Source organism: Brassica rapa, chromosome A03 (genome assembly GCF_000309985.2).
Source record: "Brassica rapa cultivar Chiifu-401-42 chromosome A03, CAAS_Brap_v3.01, whole genome shotgun sequence".
Taxonomy (NCBI): Eukaryota; Viridiplantae; Streptophyta; class Magnoliopsida; order Brassicales; family Brassicaceae; genus Brassica; species Brassica rapa.
The window spans coordinates 22,136,552-22,155,610 of NC_024797.2; the positions used below are offsets into that span (position 1 = coordinate 22,136,552).

The 19,059-nt window shown below is 33.5% G+C and overlaps 3 protein-coding genes and 1 long non-coding RNA gene across 7 annotated transcripts; 2 read left to right on the forward strand and 2 right to left on the reverse strand.

Annotated features, from left to right (window-relative positions):
* The first annotated feature begins 164 nt into the window (after positions 1–164).
* Positions 165–6,038, forward strand: LOC117132451. The gene is made up of 2 exons (XR_004456018.1): positions 165–2,760; positions 2,843–6,038. It is a non-coding gene; the product is annotated as an uncharacterized LOC117132451 (long non-coding RNA).
* A 3,406-nt stretch (positions 6,039–9,444) lies between these two features.
* Positions 9,445–10,996, forward strand: LOC103860544 (dof zinc finger protein DOF5.4). The gene has a single exon (XM_009138154.3). It carries the CDS (start codon positions 9,664–9,666, stop codon positions 10,546–10,548), a length of 885 nt encoding a protein of 294 aa, XP_009136402.1. The 5' UTR covers positions 9,445–9,663; the 3' UTR covers positions 10,549–10,996.
* Positions 10,997–12,676: 1,680 nt separating this feature from the next.
* LOC103860545 (RCC1 domain-containing protein RUG3, mitochondrial) lies at positions 12,677–15,210 on the reverse strand. 2 transcript variants are annotated; one of them, XM_018657436.2, is made up of 6 exons: positions 14,189–14,435; positions 13,938–14,084; positions 13,527–13,721; positions 13,323–13,451; positions 13,063–13,218; positions 12,677–12,974 (listed from the first exon to the last, which is right to left on the reverse strand). In XM_018657436.2, exons 1-6 carry the CDS (start codon positions 14,199–14,201, stop codon positions 12,784–12,786), a joined length of 831 nt encoding a protein of 276 aa, XP_018512952.1. In that variant the 5' UTR covers positions 14,202–14,435; the 3' UTR covers positions 12,677–12,783. The 2 variants fall into 2 exon arrangements, with proteins under 2 accessions (XP_018512952.1, XP_009136403.1); XM_009138155.3 differs by having other exon boundaries at positions 12,694–12,974; positions 13,938–14,077; positions 14,189–15,210.
* A 293-nt stretch (positions 15,211–15,503) lies between these two features.
* LOC103860546 (protein BREAKING OF ASYMMETRY IN THE STOMATAL LINEAGE) lies at positions 15,504–17,321 on the reverse strand. Of its 3 annotated transcripts, none has more exons than XM_009138159.3 (5): positions 16,629–17,321; positions 16,194–16,552; positions 15,966–16,100; positions 15,792–15,880; positions 15,504–15,701 (listed from the first exon to the last, which is right to left on the reverse strand). In XM_009138159.3, exons 1-5 carry the CDS (start codon positions 16,714–16,716, stop codon positions 15,593–15,595), a joined length of 780 nt encoding a protein of 259 aa, XP_009136407.1. In that variant the 5' UTR covers positions 16,717–17,321; the 3' UTR covers positions 15,504–15,592. The 3 variants fall into 3 exon arrangements, with proteins under 3 accessions (XP_009136407.1, XP_009136405.1, XP_009136406.1); XM_009138157.3 differs by having other exon boundaries at positions 15,792–15,895; XM_009138158.3 differs by having other exon boundaries at positions 15,792–15,883; positions 16,629–17,316.
* Positions 17,322–19,059: the final 1,738 nt, after the last annotated feature.

Here is a 19,059-nt window from a genome sequence, read left to right on the forward strand (position 1 = left end):
TCAAGTGTATATAGTGACTCATTTGGTCACACGTTAATGTTAACAGAAAGTATTCATATTTTGTCTTCTTCCTTCTCTCATGAGCTCACCTTTTCTCCATGTTTGCTTGAGGAAGAAGTCCCCTTTTCTGTTCATCTGAGTTACTGAAACTCTCGTTAGTCATACTTATCACCTTTTTCTTTTTTTTTAGTATTTTTAGAAAATTTGAAAAACCTTAAGACTTTATAATTGTGCTTGATATCATATAGATATGTGAGACTTATTTGATGCTGAAGCAAAAGAAAACTATAGTTGACTGACTACTCTTCTCTCTGTTTATCTATCTTTCGGATCTTTTAGATAACATTTGATTGTGGAAACCAGTTTAGTCTAGTAATTTGGTTAAAGATTTGTTAATGTTTTTTATATTAAAATCGGAGTTTCAGATACAAGAAAAGAATCAAATAATGATACAAGATTAAGAGAAAAATGTTTATATAAATCTTTTTTAATATGATTAAAAGAGGATCGTCAAAACGTAGATTTTATAGGACGGTTCATAGTCGACTCGGTAGAGAAGGTGGTTAGTGCAACCGCCCAAACCTCCCCTAAATCTACGAATATTAGAAGTCTTAATTATTTTCATGAACACATTTGATTACAAAGTTTTCTAGTTTTTTTATGGGTTTTTTTTAGTGGTATAAATATTTAAGTTTTTTTTTTGTTTTGTGCAAAAATGTTAAGTTAAACGGAACTAAAAATATATTTAAATTTTCAAACTGATTTTTCAAATAACAAATGTGACATGAATAGTGACCAATCCATTTTTTACTATCAAGTATCAACACATTCTTTTCATATGCCCTTTCTCAAAAAAAGAAAACACATTCTTTTCATTCACAAAGCTCTTCTAAAAAGAATAAACAATCCATAGAATCGTGAATATATTTGTTGACCATAAAGAATCGTGAAAATTGGGGTAAAATTGTAGTCGCTTACGTTGGGCCTTACGACGCCTTTTAAGAATCATCATTTTCATATTGGGTAACATGTCGTCGTCTGAGTTAGGCCTTGTGAGGCTTTTAAGTAAAGCCCATTGATATTACGTGACGTGAAAAAAATTTAAATCTCGTTTCACTTGTCATCAACTCATTTCATTATCAAAGGGAGACCAACACTCTAGAGAGATTAGCCAACACAATGCATGATGTTTAGTGTTTGTGATTGTTGATAAAAAAAAGACATTTTCATAAACTTTTTTCCTGATATCAAACTTAAATGATTCGTTAAATATGTTGAAGAAAATATCTCATATACATATGAATAACATATAAAAAATTTAGACCAATGCAATTATCGCCAATTGATTTTTAAGTTAGAAATCAATTTTTTTATAAAAAAAATAGATAAACTTTTTGAAGTTCTGAAAGGTTAATTACAATTTCTATTTGAATGTAACGAATCATAGCTATAAAGTTTCCATCAAAAACAAATGATTGTAAGAACTTTCATATTTGAAAGAAATTCTATAAATCTTATTCAAATCAAACATATCACGATCCATTATCCAGCCAATACACACATACACACACACCCACATATATACTTATACTGTTTATTTGGTTGTTCAAGAAAAAAAAAAACTTATACTGTCTGTATTCGTATGTATGTCAGACTGTTAATACGTGTGTGTTATGTATAATAAATGGAAGTGTGAAATATAAGAGCTGTGAGACGGTGACGGGAGATGGGCCTTGTGGGCCCAGTATTCACGTGACAGATGTGATGATAGTGTAACGAGTTGGGGTCCATGGGCCTTTAGAAGACGTTTCAATCTCAACCGACCGCCGACGACTGGACCTTGAGAATCGAGATCTCGATGGTGACCTAACCCACTCAACTCACTGACACGTCCCGTCGTTTAGCCAACACGTCATATGTATTGGAGTGTACTGTATCAATTCACAAAAATAGTATTTTGTTGATATTTCCGTTTTTTCATAGTTTTATCAGATTTTTTCGCCTTTTTAAGACATTTTCTATAGCTTTCAACGCTAAACATATTATCCATAACAAGAATTCCAATCAATCTCAATAGATTCTTCAAACATTCGAGATTGAAAATAGTTAGGTGCGTGAATGTGTTTGCACTGTGCACATGCATAATCGTGCATTATGCTTAACGCATTACGCCACTACGCATATGTATAGTATCCGAAACTAGCATGAGTATTATGGATTCAATAATAATGTTTGTGATTAGTATAGCCACCTCATGTAAAAACGCATGTGTTTTTTTTTTTTGCTAAATAGAACGCATGTGTGATGAACAATGTTCATTCATGACACCGATGCAACGATCTTATTTTGAAAAAACTCGGTGATCCAATTGGTATTTTTTTGTCAAGATCCAATTGGTATTTAGTATTTATTTTTCTTCAACGACAAAAAATTATGTCAGTTAATTAGACCACTGAATTTTTCAAATCATTATTCAATGCAGACATTAAAACGATTTTGTTCAGAGGTGACTAGCTTATATATACACATCTAGGGCAAGCATTTTACCATAGTTAATTTTCTTTGTTCTTTGTTTTTTTTTTCTGTTTTTGGTAACCAAGTGTTCTCTTCAGGTTGCCAATTTTTTTTTTTTTGACAACATCAACTAAAAACTAACTAGAAACTCCAACCGATCTAGCAAGCCAAACCGGTGGGATTGAATCGACATAAAGCAAAGCTGAAGGAGAACTCCTCGCACCGCGTGCAAGCTTGTCCGCCAAGGTATTTTGTGCTCTAAGGATATGTCTGATCCGGAAGTGAGGGAAGAAAGTCTTACTGCGATTGAATTCTTCTATATGTGTAGAGAAAGCAGGCCATTCATCAGGTGTCGATACCATCTTTACCAGCTGAGAACAATCCGTTGCAAACACTACGTCAGAAAATTGGAGGGTCTTCATGCATTCCATTGCCCAGATTAGTGCTTCAAACTCAGCATGCAAGGATGACAAACTTCTACGAAGATTCATTGCCCCCATCATGACATCAGTCGATCCACTCTTTCTGCAAAACTAACCTTGTCCCGTAAATATGTCTTCCTCTTTCCAAGCTCCGTCAATATAACAAACTCTAGAAACTTCCAGGTCTAAATCGGTTTAAAATGAACGATTTTCAGTAGGATGCAACAAATTATGATTTATATCTTCTTCTTTTAACAATAATTATGATTTATATCGGTTTTTCCTGTTATAAGTTTGTGATGGATCTGCAGTTAAATATTAAAGTGAATCAGTCGTCACTGAGAAGGATTTTAAAATAAATAATTTGATTAGACAGAAAACACATGAAGACAAGTTTTGCATATAAAGGACACTATCTTTGCTTAATTAGTGATGCATTTGAATTTTGATCAGTTGACAGTTTTATTTTTTTAATTGATTTTAAAGATACGAATTTTGTATTGTTGGATTAATTTCACGTCACATAATTTTCTTCAGTTAGCATATGAATTTGTATAATAATAACACAATACCAACTACTTTAACAAAAAAAAAAAAACACGCGCATAATACCAACTCATGTTAGACTGCGCGTTTTGGCCATTTTTCTTCAATGACTTGTGGGGGACAGTATACATCGGCATAATACGATCAAATGTTTTTGTTTTGATATTGTTGTTTTGACGATGTATATTCGACGATAACGTTAGACTTCATGGTCGCTGTGCATTCGTTGGTTCATTATACATTTTTAAAAAAACAATCAAACAATTAGATAATTTAAGGATTACAATTTTTGTTGGTTATCAAAAGTAACGATCAACTAACAAAGAGACTATGATCTAGTGACCGACATTTTATGTTATTTATATGATCTAGACCGACATTTTATGTTATTTACACTCAAACAAATTAACAGTATAACATATAGTTCACTGCTATTGCTCATCGCTGTCTTTGATAATAACAAAACAAACACTATAGATCAATATAGGTCATTGTTATCTATTGCTCACCACTGTATTTGTCCTGCATCGATATCGCCAATAGTAACAAAACTAACAGCATACGTGACATTTGAGTGATGACCACTGGATTACATGTCACTATTGTCGTGTTTGCAGTTTGCATTTTGCACCCGACATTTGCTTACCCACTTCAGTGGTCCTATTTGCTCTTTCCACTAGAATACTGGTCAATTTCACAATTTTCTGAAAATATTCGTATATCATCAAACTGTTCACGATATGAAACCATGAGATTTCAATTAAAGGTACCTTCAAAGTCGGAGATACGGTGGAGAGACACAGGTTTCGACAATTCAAATCTGGATCGACTCTTCTATCTGGTGAATATTATAGAAAATTTGGGAGATTGATCTGTTTTTCCAATGGAATCCGCTCATTTTATTTATATATCTTCTATTAAAAGAAAAATACAATTTTTATTTACTATAAAAGTCATATTAGATCCATTTCATCAATTACATCTATATGATTATCAAATTAATCTATTAAATATATAATAATTATAAAATATCTTAATAATTATAAGAATATTAATAATAAATCAATTTTAATTGTAAATTTAAAATTTACTGTTGAGAAAAAAATCTAATAAAAGCTTACTAAAAATTTATTTTTTTCTTTTAAAATTAATGCATTGATTAATTTCGTGATTATATATACTATTATAAATTAATGTTAACTAAAATTTTAGTATTAAACAAAAATAAAATTCTATGCTATTTTTATAGATTTTATAATCATAGTCTATATTATATTAAAACAGAAGTAAGATATAAATTAAATATAAAAATTATATTAAATATTTTTCCAAATTTTTAGTTGATAGAGAATCAAAGTCAAGTAGACTTACCAAAGAATAACAAATAAACATATTTAAAAAAATCGTTTAATAACTAAATAAAATATCATTCACCATTTCAAAGGATTAAAATTCATAAATTATGTAATAATTTTATAAAAAAAATAAATTTTTTATATAGGTTAAACTTTTATATCTATAACTATATATTATTTATTTATGAATCATGAAAATTAAAAATATTTTGAATTAGATTTTCTATTTGATTATTTCATATTATGAATTTAGTATACGGAACTCAAAAACATATTAGTATGTAATAATAATTAATAACAATGTAAAATATACAAAAACAAATATTTATATATTAATAATCTCTAATAAGAAACATAATCAATAAAATTATAAAATTACACAATATATAACAGTAAAATATAAATCGTGAAAATATATGCAATAATATTAAAATTATACATTGATGAAATAAAAAAATTTATCCCCACAGAAGTGTCGGTTAAAGTCTAGTTAGATCTTGGTTTTGAGTTGATTATTCTTATCCACATTCTCAAGAGCCGCAATTAGTGTATAGATTTCTTAACAAAATAGTTATAAGACAACACATTTTCTTTTTCACACGAATCAAATAGAATCAGATGAAAGTGTTCTACGAACGTTGATATCATATATCAAACTTGATTTAATAAAATGAGTTGTTGACAAAAAAAATGTTCAAATTGTCGTACTGTGAGCGACGATTATATATTTCAGTAGGTTCACATTTTCTCCAAGAGTAAGAATAAGTTACCTGAACGAGATTCAGTTTATCCTCCAATATGACTTGAGTATACTATGCAAATACAGCTTAAACTAGTTGGGAATTATCTATCATTATATTACTTTCACGTTTTGATGTTAAATATTTGTGGCAATTTAAAAGCTAAAAATATTTAACATTGTTTTATATAACATAAGATTTTAATTATTCTATTTGGGTTTGCGTTTGCTTATGCTTTTGTAATATACAAATGTTTTGAGCTTGATCATAAACTCTTTACGATTTTATAAGTTACATTTTTGTTGTTTTAGAAGCGTTTATGATTTCTTCGTCGAAAAAAAAAGATTTCTTCATCGGCTAAATTATTCATGGTTCGATACTTCGATTTGTATAAATATTTAGTTTTAATTATTGTCGGCATGAAATTACACAGTTGCAAATAAAACCCTATGGTGTAAATTCGAAAAATGCAAATATAGTTATGGAATCCTAAACGTGAGACTATTTAAAATACGGAATATGGAATCATAAATTATAAAGACGGTGCGGCGTTTTTGGTTTATGTATTTACGTTTAGTGGAACTAATACTAAAAAGTCTCAAATCCATAAAATTATAAGCGATTTAGGTTGACAAAGCGATTTAGGTTGACAAAGCGATCCTCCGTTACATTTTTTTTTTCCAAATATCTGAGGTTCTCAACAAAAATAATCCTAAATTTATAAACCAAAAGTCGATTTATATAATCGCAATTTTGTTAAGGCCAGTCTCAAATACTTTAAACTATGGACTGTAAACGGCTATAAGATATGAATGATACTATACAAAAAGACATATAATGCGATTACAAGTTAGACGTACCAGATTTGTACACATACTTCTACATTCTCATACCCAAATAGTTTATTACTCTTAATAGAAATACAGTGATGTGGCATAATAAGAACCACTGGAACAGGCCAGAGAGCTCTTAAATCAGCAGATAAAGCGGGGTGGCCGACAAGTAGACAATCCAATATATGTGGGCATCATCTATTCGCTTTCTCAGCCCTCCACGTGTCGTCTTATCCTTATCAAACGCCTAGATTGTTCCCAATATGAAAAAATAAAAGTTTGGCCCACTATTATTAGGGTAAATTTGTTATGCAACCAACCAAACAAAGAATAAAAGTCCAAAAACCGTATGCCTAGTTATTTCTTTCAGCAAACCTGTTATTGATGAATCAAACACCTACTTAAAAGTTTTCTAAAAATTAAAATCAATTATCCTAAAACTTGAACAGTTTGTAAAAAAGTTGACATATATATATATATAAACACCATGTAAATTTACGAAGAACTATTTTCGTCGTAAATCTTCGTTGTTACTGACACGTTTTTTTGTAGTGAACAATAAAATATATGCATAAATAAGAAGATACATGAAACTTAGGAATGATTTAATGATTTGGTTCATTTCTAATTCTAATGATCTCTAATATTTTGTATTTTTTTATTTTTCCTATATGTCCGATTAATTATCTCTACACTTAATTTTCTTATATACTCTGCTTGAATTTTTCTTGAAATAAATGTAGATAACATTTCACAAATTTCAACTACAATATATAAAAATTCCAATAAATTCATTTTTCCAATGACCTAAGTTTATTGTAATATAAAAGAATTATAATTTTATCAATCCAGAATTTTTAAAAATTCAAATCTATAACTATTTTTACATAGACTGCAAAAGTTGAATTTAACATTAAGAATTGATGAGTTTAATTAGTAATACAAAACTATAAAATAAAAGTATACCGTAGTAAAACTGCCAAACAGTTATATAGATGACGAAACCGTGATAGTAAAAGATTTTGATACAAAAATAGTGGTGAATAGGTTTCGATATCATTATTTTTTTGATTTTGATAAATGTACTCAACGTCGACGCAAACTGCTTACTTTGTAACACTGCACCAGAATCAAGGGACCACCTTCTTTTTCAATGTAGTTACAGCTGGGAAGTCTGGTCTCAGACTGCGACGAGATGTCTAATTACTCCCCCACGTGACTGGGCTTCTCTTCTTCCCTTTATGAATGGCTTAACTCTACCAAAAAATCACAAGAAGCTCATCCTCCTAGCCTGGCAGTGCGCCATCTATCTCCTCTGGTCTGAAAGAAATGCGCGTCTCCACCGAGGTTGCTTCCGATCATCGCAATCACTTCTCGGCTCACTCGATCTAATTGTGCGCAATCGATGTTCCAGCTTTAGGGACACCAATCCCTCCTCCTCTTCAGCGATGCTCCAACTCTGGCTGTAGTATCGCGATCTGATCATTACTCATCCATCTATATCCTTTCTTATTACCAATTTCCGTTATCTCCGATCGTCGGAAGCAGGGGCGCTCAACTGCATGCGTCACAACATATTCCTCTACTTGGGCTTTCCTTTTGTCTATTATTGGGCTCTAATTATGTGTTTGGATTTCACTAGAAAAACACTAAGGTTTAAAAGCCTGTATTTGTTTGCTTTTCATGCATTTTAATAGAAAGCCTCAGTTCAAAAAAAAAAAAAAAATGTACTCACCGCTGTAGTAAACAATTATTATGTTGGGTTCATAATCGCTGTAGTAAAGAACTATTAATCAAAATCAACTCTTAATTCTTCGGTGGTTATATCGTGGAAATAAAACGATTGATAATAAGGTTTTGAAGTCAGAACGAAAACATTTTATGAAGCAATTTAATTAGCTGTCGGCCTGTTATATCACTATATATGTGAATTGTTAAATCACTATTCAAGAATCAAAACTGAAATATGTGTACATTTGAAAAGGATACAAACGTTTTAATTTTATTTCACTGTTCAAACCTTAAACATGCAACAACAAATCTAGACGCAATAAGTTATATGTTACTTTTCTTGTGGATGAAGCAACGGATTTCACCTTTTTTACATTGCCTCCACTAGATTCCCAATACAAAAGTCTCTGAAAACAATGCAAGTGATTCATCAATAGCTCTACATGGATTTCAAATTCCAAAAGAAGCTTCTCGCGGAAACACCTATTTATGTTATGTTTCAGTTTCACACGCAAAGTAAATTCGATATTTAATCCCTCTTATAACAAGATTATAACTCATGTTGAATTGTGTATAGATCAGGAACTATTCTAGTAGGTTTCAAGGAACGTATGAACGTAGTTCAGTGCGACTTATATCGTACGTGGACTATATATGTGTGACTGTGTCTCAGACTCTGTACCAGGATGGCAGCTAGAGATTAAAACAATTCGAATAACATATAGGAAGTCACTAATCAATCCTTGTAACACTAATATTTCAAATGAAATTACTATCAGTGTTTTACAGACAAAAATATATTTTTAAAATTCTGGAAAATACATTGACTTTTATCTCACATCGTTTGTTTAAGTACACTATCTTATAAAATTTGTTAGAAGAAAATTTCTTACAAGTTACAAGTAATACATTCTATAGAACAAAAAGGCCTAGAAACAATAAAATTTGTACAAATTTAAGCAAAAAAAAAACAATTTGTATCCAACAAAACCGTAGCAAACTATTTAACGTACAATATGTTATAGTGTAACTTGTACTAATCACATTTCAAGACTCAAGAGTATATATTTCCAAAACGAATTACATTAGCATTTTCTTAGGAAAAAAAGGGCTGAGATTTGATGTGAAAATAAGAGATATACAAGCACTAATTCATCAATCATTGGACCTTTGATGCGACTATTTTGAATAAATAATAAAACTTACACCGAAATATAACAAAAATGTTTCGATGCGAAAGATATTATTAATATACGTGCTATTTGATGGGGCCTTTTCATTTTGGATTTGTAGCTAACTTCTGAATACAGCCAAGGGATTGTGAAAATACAAAATAACATGGGGGGTATAATCGAAATTTGGACAGAAACTGCCTGTTCAGACATATGAAAGATATGTTGTGTCAGAGTTTCAAAAGTCCTTTCCCATGCTTCTTACTACTTCTCTCTCTCTCTCTCTCTACTGAAACCTCCCAAATTATAACTCTTACGTGATTGTGAGTTTTCCTTATCCTCCCTTGGAAATGCAAGATATTCATGATTACTCCATGACCGGAGGCGGCGGCAGCGGAGGAAGTACAGGGAGGTTTTACGGTGGAGGTATCGGCGGCGGCGGAGGAGGTGGAGATCGGAGGATGAGAACGCATCAGAACAATATCCTTAACCATCACCAGTCTCTCAAGTGTCCTCGTTGCAACTCTCTTAACACAAAGTTCTGTTACTACAACAATTACAACCTCTCTCAGCCTCGACACTTTTGTAAAAACTGCCGTCGTTACTGGACCAAAGGCGGCGTTCTCCGTAACGTCCCCGTCGGAGGTGGTTGCCGGAAAGCCAAACGGTCGAAGTCTAAGCAGCCTCAGCCGTCTTCTCCTTCCTCCGCCGACAAGCCAACCACTCAAAACGTGGAGGAGAAATCAAGTAGCAGCGAGAGCTCTTCTCTTACCGCCTCTAACTCCACCGCCGTCACCGTCACCGCTACCGCCGCGAAGGTTGCGTCCCCGAGGGTTATGGACACTGATATGCCTAATCTCAAACAGTACGGAAACGGGATTGAATGGTCGACGTTGCTCGGACAGGGTTCATCGGACGGTGGAGCTTTCTCGGAGATCGGCGGTTTTACTGCGGCGTCAATGGTTGAAACGACACCGTTTGGGTTCGGGGGTACTTCCGTAAATCATCAGTCTATGGCTGATCATCTGAAGTTTGAAGATAATACTGTACAGCAGCAGTTTGGGGATCCAACGGCTCAGGTTGATCCGAATATGGGATTTGAACCGTTGGATTGGGGAAGTGGAGGAGGAGATCAAACACTCTTTGATCTAACTAGTTCAGTTGATCATGCATACTGGAGTCAAAGTCAATGGGCGTCGTCTGATCAAGATCAGAATGGTCTCTACCTACCTTAATTCTCACAGCTTCTTCTTAACAAAAAAATAATATATATATATTATACACATAAGGTAAAGTTTGATGATGTTTGGTTTATATATATTTTATTTTACGTAATGGGTTGAAAACGGGATTTATTATATAATATATATGACTGCTTGTAAATTTTTTCCTCCAAATATAAAAATTACCTCTTGTTTCCTAGTTTTTGGAATATCCCAAGAGTGGAGTTTAAGTTGGCTTTGGTTTACTTATCGTTGTATATTTGATAAGATTTAAATTTTGCTGTGATTTTGTTTCTTTATTGTTGTGTCTAATAATATTATATCTTGTTTGGGCAAACACAAACTTGTCTTCAGCTTCTTTTGATTATGCATTTTGTGTGTTTGATTTGTAGTAACTCGTTAAAGAGTGTGATCGATCACTGATCAGATTCAGAGAGTATCTAAGTTAGCTTTTCATTAAGCCGGCTAGCACTTGAATAAACAATATGGAAACTCGATTGTCTTACTATATCTTATCTTCGGAAACTTATTGTCTCACAACTATATATTCCCCATCATAGCTTACACTATGTAATTGAAAAATGAAGACTACATGATCTACCATTATAGCATTTGTTTATTATACTAATAAAAAATCAACTCGAAAGAGTGATCTTAGGTTTGTGTTGATGTAAAGAATAATATTTTTGAATGTGATATTTTATTTTCCTCAATGGCGAATAGAAGAAAGTTTAGAGGAACTGTACGGAAAACGAGAGAGCCGTGCCGTCGCGTAAAAACTGTGCTTAGCAAATGGACTACGGGCTACTGCGCATGGGACCTACGTGTTAGTGCCTAGTTTCATGCGCGACATGTATTCCACGTGGCCAAGGCGGGTCCCACTTAACGTGTCTGAAATGTCAATGGGCTGACGTAGTTGTATCAATGGTCGGCTCGTCGTTTTCGCCAACTCCAACCATCGAATAAGACTTGAAAGATCTAACCGAGAAAGAAAGAGCGAGTACGGATCCTGATCCTCTGTGCATATATTCAGAAACCAGCTATGGGCCGTTGGATGAGTGAGAACTCTCAAGCACTTATACGCCGTGCGATCGGAATGGTGACAGCGCGAATCAAGGGTGATGATGAGGGAGGGGTCCATATTAGGTAGGTGGTAGTCATTGCAAGGAAACACTTGAAGGAGAGTAGGTCCAATAAGGCATGTGCACATATAAGTTATAGAATCTCATCAAATCACACATGGGTAAGTTTGGTTGGGAGGTTGGGAGAGTTAGGGATTGTCTGTGAGTTGGTGTATGACTCCACCATGTTGCCTAATCATTTCTTTAACAGTTCCATGATTTCTCTTCGTAATTTTCCATCCGTCGACTCATTTGACAGAATTAGAGAATCTTCGTACATCATGTTTTTTTTTTTTTTGAAAAAATCTTCGTACATCATGTTCCCTCATACATTATACGTAAATCTTGCTGACACATATAGAAGATTTATATCTATGATGGTTACACAAGTTTTGGTTGATACAAACAAAGACTTGACTCTTAGGAGTTTTTTTTTTTTTTGGAAAAGTTGACTCTCTTGGGAGTTCTAGCGGTGTTTTAAGGATAAATACAAGCGCCTGCTCTAATTTAAGCTTAGCTTGTTGTCTTTGTGAAATTATGGAAGTGTAAACCAACAGTGTTTTGTTTTACATCTAAACTTCAACGTCGTGAGATTCTATTTTTCCTTTTTGACATCTTTATTTATTAATTCAAACAATAGTTTACATACTCACCATGTAGAAAAGTCAAAATATAGTTTAAAATGACATGAACAACACAGTAACATAGCAACCTTTTCTTTTTTGAGAAGGGGCTCAAGTAACATATAACTTAATAACTTGACTAACATTACAAGGGACCTTAGCTGTATTTTTAATCATGCGAAACTGTCAATGTGTTACGCTCTTTTCTCAGTTTTTAATACTGTACATCTCCGTCTTAATTCTTACAGAAACTCATTTATAACTTACAGATAATTTGGAGCTTTTAAAGATATTATTACGATGTAACGTATATTAAAGCTAACTAATTTTCAAATCCTAACGACCTCTTGACCCAATAACGCGCGGACCCGACTCGGATCCGGATATACCCAATTGTAACTGAAGGTTGATTATGATATGTAAAGAAAGATCTTGTTCATTTATTTGTATAATCATTACCCTCAGACACTGAGACACATACTCAATATCAAAGTTGTTGTTTATTAATGTGATCTTGAGACCAAACACAGAGCATGAGAAGCACCGATGGAAACTGAGATAACCTTGTGCGGACCAAGCTCATCTTCTTCGGTTAAGAAGTTGACTTGGACCGGAGAAGTTTGGATCTCAGGGAGTCCCGGAACTCCTAACTGGAAATCTTTAGCGTTTCCCCACATCCAGAGTTCACCTCCATCTGCCGACAAAAACCAATCCCATGTTTTTTTAGATATTATTATACCATTTCCAAGTGAACGTAACAATGTCATTACTTTTTTTTTTACCTGTTATCGCTGCAGAAGAGGAGCCTCCACAAGCTATGAAGACGATCTTTTTGTCTGCTAATGCTTCGATTTCTGTAGGTACTTGCTGGTTCCGTAGCGAAGCATTACCTAACTGGCCGTGGCCACCGTGTCCCCACGAGAGTACTTTACCTTCCTCTGTTATCATACCAAAACCAAGTAGGTTTTTCAAGTGAAAATTGTATAAAGGACAGACCAAGGAAGAGCTGTTCAGTACTTCAGTCTGCAGAAGAGTTGTTTACCAGTTAATGCAAGAGAGTGATATCCACCACATGCAATCTGAGTTATACGAACGCCTTCTAAACTGGGTACTGGCATTGGCTCCCAACCTCCCAGGTTATCACCGCGTCCGAGCTCATAATTTGAGTTTGCTGATACATAAAGATCCAATGAATAATCATTTTCACAGTACAATAGAAGGAAACTAAGGCTAGAATGGCTTTTACCTCCCCAGTTCCATAGCTGTCCCTCTTGTGTTAGCGCCATTGTGAAGAAACCACCACATGAGACTGAAGCTACAGGAACTGACAAAGCTTTGACCTTTGAAGGAACACTAAGCCCACCACCTTCGTTTGGTCCTCGGCCTGGCCCGAGTCCTAGCCTACCGTCTCCTTCCTCTCTACCCCACATATATAGCTCCCCTAAGACCAATAACAAGGCTTGCTCATATCAAGAGTTAAACAGATATACACTCCGTCTAGATTTGAAGGAAAACTTGTAGTGACATAGAGGGGATCTATTACTATTATAGTTACTGCTATCACAACATTAACTAACTTCTTGAAATTGCATATATATATATATATATATATATGACTTACAGATATGTAGCAAGAAGAGAGAGCATGTAAAAAAACCTGATTCGGTAATAGCAGCCGTATGAGTTCCACTGGTTGCAATGGCAGAGATTTTGCAATCCCAAGAGCCTTCAACACGCCGAGGGACAAGTTCTCTAGTATAAACAGAATGACCAAGCGCACCAAAACCGCCATAACCCCTGAAAACTTCATTTTTAATAATATGTAACCATCAAAACTAATCTAGTTTGCATTGTCACATTTCAAAACTCAAACCGAGATTAAAAGATTCAAACTTTAATCTAGCTCACCAAGTAAAGACATCTCCTTTATGTGTTAAAGCCACAGAATGTAAACCACCGAGAGCGACACAGCGAATCGAACGCTCCTCGAAACGCGGGTTTAGCTTGGGGACGAAGACAGAGTCCTCTTGCCCGAACCCTAGCCTCCCTCCGTCTCCTTTTCCCCAAACCCACAGATCTCCATCGACTGTTAAACCCGAGTGGAACAGCCCGGAAGAGACTCCAACCCGAAAACCCGACCCATTATCGATTCTTCCGGGCGTTTGTGCGAGGGAGAAGGATTGATCGGGGCGAAGGAGAAGGTTAGCGACCGGAGACGGGTACATTCGAATCTCCTCGATCCCGCCGCCGAGTTGACCCGACGCGCCTCGTCCCCACGAGAGGAGCTGGAGGGTTGTGGAGTCCGAGGCGATCTCGGGGCTAGTGTAGAGTGTTGGTACCTTGGTGGATCCGCCGCTTCTTTGAGTGTTTCGCGTTGAGGAGAAGCGGCGCGTGAAGTTACTACGTAGGCGGTGGCTTAACGCTGCCATTTGTTTCGTCGGGAGGTTTCTTCACTACCGAACCACCGGTTACTGGTGGGGGGTTTAAGACATTTGCACAATATTACAGAGCTTAGTGAAACGACAGCGTTTTAGCTTACCCTATATTATTAAGCCGTTCATGCGACCTCTCGACTAAGATTACGTTTGTTTACGTTTCACTCTATCTGCGACTTGCGATTAAACATATGATCTGCGATTAAAATTATGTTTGTTTACGTGTCGTGTGACTTGCGATCAGTTGCGTGATCAAATTCTTTTAATTGCTGTTTTTTTCGAGCAATTTGAATCGGAATCTGCTATGGATCGCGCAACATCAAAACGAACAATAATCTGCGACTTGCGACCAATCGCCGGTTGCATATTATGCGACAGCAAAACAAACAATAACTTGTGACCGGCTACATGTCGAAGGTCGCATGCCGCGCGATAGATAAACGACATGGTCATGGATTTTGAGACTTTTTGCAAAAGGAAAAGGTTTCTAAGTCTTTGTTTTGATTGATTTTTTTTTTTGAACAAACTAAGTTTTGATAGATAAGAAATATTGATGAGATTATGTTAAGCTGTGGCCTGCCTCGATGATATACAACAAAATAGAATTCCATGAGAAGAGAGATGTCTTACTTCTAGTCCTTGTAATTTGTTATCTCTAGGCATGACATGATTGATACATGATGGCGTAAGATGGAGAGTGGACTTGCTTGAGGTTGTAAGAGTTCATGGCTAAATCTAACATTGTAGATTATCTGTCCTTTTTGTTGTTCAAAAGAAAAGGGTTTATGTTGAACAAAAAAAAAAGGGTTTATATATTGCTCAGAAACAGACTAGTACAAAAGAATCTCATAAAAAACTTTTGGAGTGTTTCTCCTTTTTAGAATCTACAACACTGAAACCCTAAAGCAATTGGCTTTTGTTTCTTCGGAGACAAGTCATCTATTTTAGGCATCTGGACAGGGCTCCCCATCCACTCAACTCCCAGTCTGCATAAATTTTCAGTTTAGAGACCTTGATGTCCAAAACAAGACAAACAAAAACAAAGTTGTAACCCTTTTGTTGCTATTTAAACTCACACGGGAAATGCAAACGATCCCCTTCTTTCGTCTGAGTGACTAGACCCGCTAGATTTATCAGAGGCATCAACTTCCTCTTCTTCCTCGTTCTTCTGCGACAACGGCTAAAAGTAACTAAATAAAAATAGCAATTTCACATGTTTGAAACTGAAACATCATATAAATGATCATTACCTGATCATGAACATCACATGAAATATCTTTAATTTCTGGGCTTATAGTCTTAGCTTCCTGATCTTGTTCTTTCTCTTTAATCTCCGGCGAGTTAACCTTTTCTGTTCTTACTTCCTCTTGGTCTCCATAAATAAGCTGTTCTTAAGGAATAACAACAACATAGATATAGAGTCAAAGTAAGTTTTTTATAAAATGTTTCAAAGGATTTGGTTAATCCCTACAACGAACCTTACGATTCACTGTCCTTGGTGACTTTTCCGAGGACAATTCCAGCTCCTTCCTCTCTTCTTTCCCCTCTTTGACAACGTCAAACCCACCGTCTTCACGGTCGAAACAGAAGACAATGAAGCCAGGTTCGTCTGAGGCCGGTGCCTGCTGCTGCCAACTCAACCTCCGGTTCTGAGACTCCAACGTAGGAGAAACGCTGCTGCTTCTTAGATGATGATGACGTGTCCCTGGTGGGCTTAGACTGAGTTTCCTCTCTGATCTCTTCTTTTTACTCTTCATCTTCCTCTTTGTTCTCTTGAACATTACATTGTTGTTGCTCATTGTGTTTCCGGTATTATTAACTCCATCTTCATCTATGTCTGATATTGTCTATAATCAGTAAATAAGTTAACTAAAATAAAATAAAATTAAGAATTATAGAATAGAGAGGAAGACCTATAGGAATCTTGGAAGCCAAGAAACAGTTAGCCCAATCTTTGACTCTCCAAGTGACAAGTTTTTGTATTGTCCATTGCGAAGCCATTAGCTGTTTTTTTTCTTTAAGAATAACTTTTCTTGGATCTTTTTCCAGAGGATACAGTTTTATTTCTTTTTGTGTGTTTTGGCTTTTTCAAGACAAAATTCAGAAGGGAAAAGAAGGAATAAAGAGGGATTTATTGTGGGGGAGAAGAGTGATTTGAATTTGAAAAAAAAACATTGGGAGAGAAGACATAGATTGCCATGAATTAGGGGAGGAGGTTACATATGAAACACATGAATGCATTTAATATTATTGGAAGAAAAGGAAATAACATGTTTTGCGAAATGATAATAATTGGACAGTAAATGCTATCATATTTAATAAACACTACTGAAAGAAATTCAATTTTCTCATTTTAAGCTGTAAAAAACAATTATTCAATTCTGTGACAAAAAACGGCATAAACAATACACTCTTCTTTTAAGTTTAATTATGTTTAGAGTAAAATTTTCGTTTCAAATAAGTTCGTTTCAAATTTCAATGTAAAATTTATTGATAATATTTTCTGATTTTTTTTTATTTGTTGAAATATAGTTAGGTATATCAGTATTGATGTTTTTATTTTAGAAATTTGCAAAATCAAATGTTTACTTAATTTGTATGCATAAACCTAAAACGACAATTAAAATGAAACGGAGAAAGTAGAACGCTGGCTAGAGACATATATGTCATCTAATATGTTGGCAAATGAGTTTTTGATTCAAGTTTTCATTAACACATTTCTTTTACATTTGAAAATCATAATTTAGGCATTAATTGGTAAAACATTAGAATAATCATTATGCGCTTTATTATCCAATCAACAATTTTCAAAAATTTATTTAAAAAAACATTGACAAGATGTTAATGTTCTACGAATGCTATTTTCTCAATAAACTCAAATGGTTTTTTTGGTAAAGCACTCACATATAAAATATATAAAAAGTTTAAAATAATTATATATAATTAGCTTATTTTATTAAATAATATAAAAATAAATACTATATCCAAAAATAAAATTTATACTTTAAAAATAAAATTTGCAAATAATATACATTTATCTTTTAAAAGATAATAATATATCATATTTAAAAATATTTTTATTTATATAATGTGATATATGATTCACTATTTTTATTAACAAAAACATAGAATATAAATATAAATATATCTATATTATTTAGAAATAAATAAATTATATACCATATATTAATTTTATGATAATTTTAAATATAAATAATTTACTGATCTACCAAACACTTTATTAAATATATAAATGAAAGAATATAATTTTGTTGCATACTGCTATTTTTGTTGCATGCTGCTACTGTTTTATTATAAGTTCTGCCAATTAAGACCTATTCTTGAATTTCGAAGCAAGAGGTACGAAGCCCACTAGATGTACAACCGGCCATATAATTTTCATCAATTTTTATACTAAAAATGGGGTCCCGAACGATTAAAACTCAAAATGAAGAAGTCCATTAAAAGCATAAAAGTCCATTGTGTTTGTTGTATGTTTAGATTGGCAGTCTTGATCAAAGTGAAGAGAGCAGAAGCAGAGTTCAACAAGATAGACTTTGCGATGGCGTCAGCAGCACTATAATACTATCTTTGAAAGCCCAGACGAATCGAATTCCTGGAAAGATGCAAATGATACAAACTTTATTTCCCAATTCAAATCTTATAAAACTTTATCATATAATATTTTGTTAGGATTGGACCACACACTCAACAATATGAGGTTCAGAAGGTTCAGAGGGGGTCCACAATCAAGCACATGATTCACGACCAACGCTGATTTCGGCAATCTTGTGTTTTTATTTTCCTCTGGAAGATTATAACATTAACATCAAAATTATACATCATGTGGTAATCTTAGCAGGAAATCTTGTATATGAAAAATATTTGATGAAAAAAAAATTCCATTGTATTGTATTATTTTAAATAAAAAATAAAACTAATATTTTGATGAATTCTTGTAATATAAAATATTATTTAATTATTGAAAATAAGGAAAGGTTAATTTTTATTTAAAACTATAATTTTATTTGTAGATATAAATATTATCAAAACATAATCATTTTTTTATCTACATACTAATAGTGTAGGTTGGACTATTACATTAATTTAACTTCTTATTATTTTTCTTCCAAATAACTTAGTTATTATTAAATATATACCATATTTAATATATTATTTTAATATTTTAAAAATAAGATCTCTAAAAGATTCTTAAGTATCCTTTTCTAAGATTACCGTTAATTATATCTTTTAATAGTTTATATTTAAATGAAAATATAAATTTACTTTTATATCTACTTTTAAATAATAAAATTCGTATAAATATTAAATATTATTATAAAT

What these genes read in the sequence shown, in the direction of transcription:
- LOC103860545 (XM_009138155.3), bottom strand. Translation starts at nt 14,709, where the DNA reads ATGGCAGCGTTAAGCCACCGCCTACGTAGTAACTTCACGCGCCGCTTC. An exon ending in GGCTGCTATTACCGAATCAG is followed by an intron (nt 13,722 to 13,937) that starts GTTTTTTTACAT and finishes TATTGGTCTTAG; the next exon opens with GGGAGCTATATATGTGGGGT. An exon ending in ACAGCTATGGAACTGGGGAG is followed by an intron (nt 13,452 to 13,526) that starts GTAAAAGCCATT and finishes TTTATGTATCAG; the next exon opens with CAAACTCAAATTATGAGCTC.
- LOC103860546 (XM_009138157.3), bottom strand. Translation starts at nt 16,716, where the DNA reads ATGGCTTCGCAATGGACAATACAAAAACTTGTCACTTGGAGAGTCAAA. An exon ending in GGCTTCCAAGATTCCTATAG is followed by an intron (nt 16,553 to 16,628) that starts GTCTTCCTCTCT and finishes AGACAATATCAG; the next exon opens with ACATAGATGAAGATGGAGTT. An exon ending in CAAGGACAGTGAATCGTAAG is followed by an intron (nt 16,101 to 16,193) that starts GTTCGTTGTAGG and finishes CCTTAAGAACAG; the next exon opens with CTTATTTATGGAGACCAAGA.
- LOC103860544 (XM_009138154.3), top strand. Translation starts at nt 9,664, where the DNA reads ATGCAAGATATTCATGATTACTCCATGACCGGAGGCGGCGGCAGCGGA.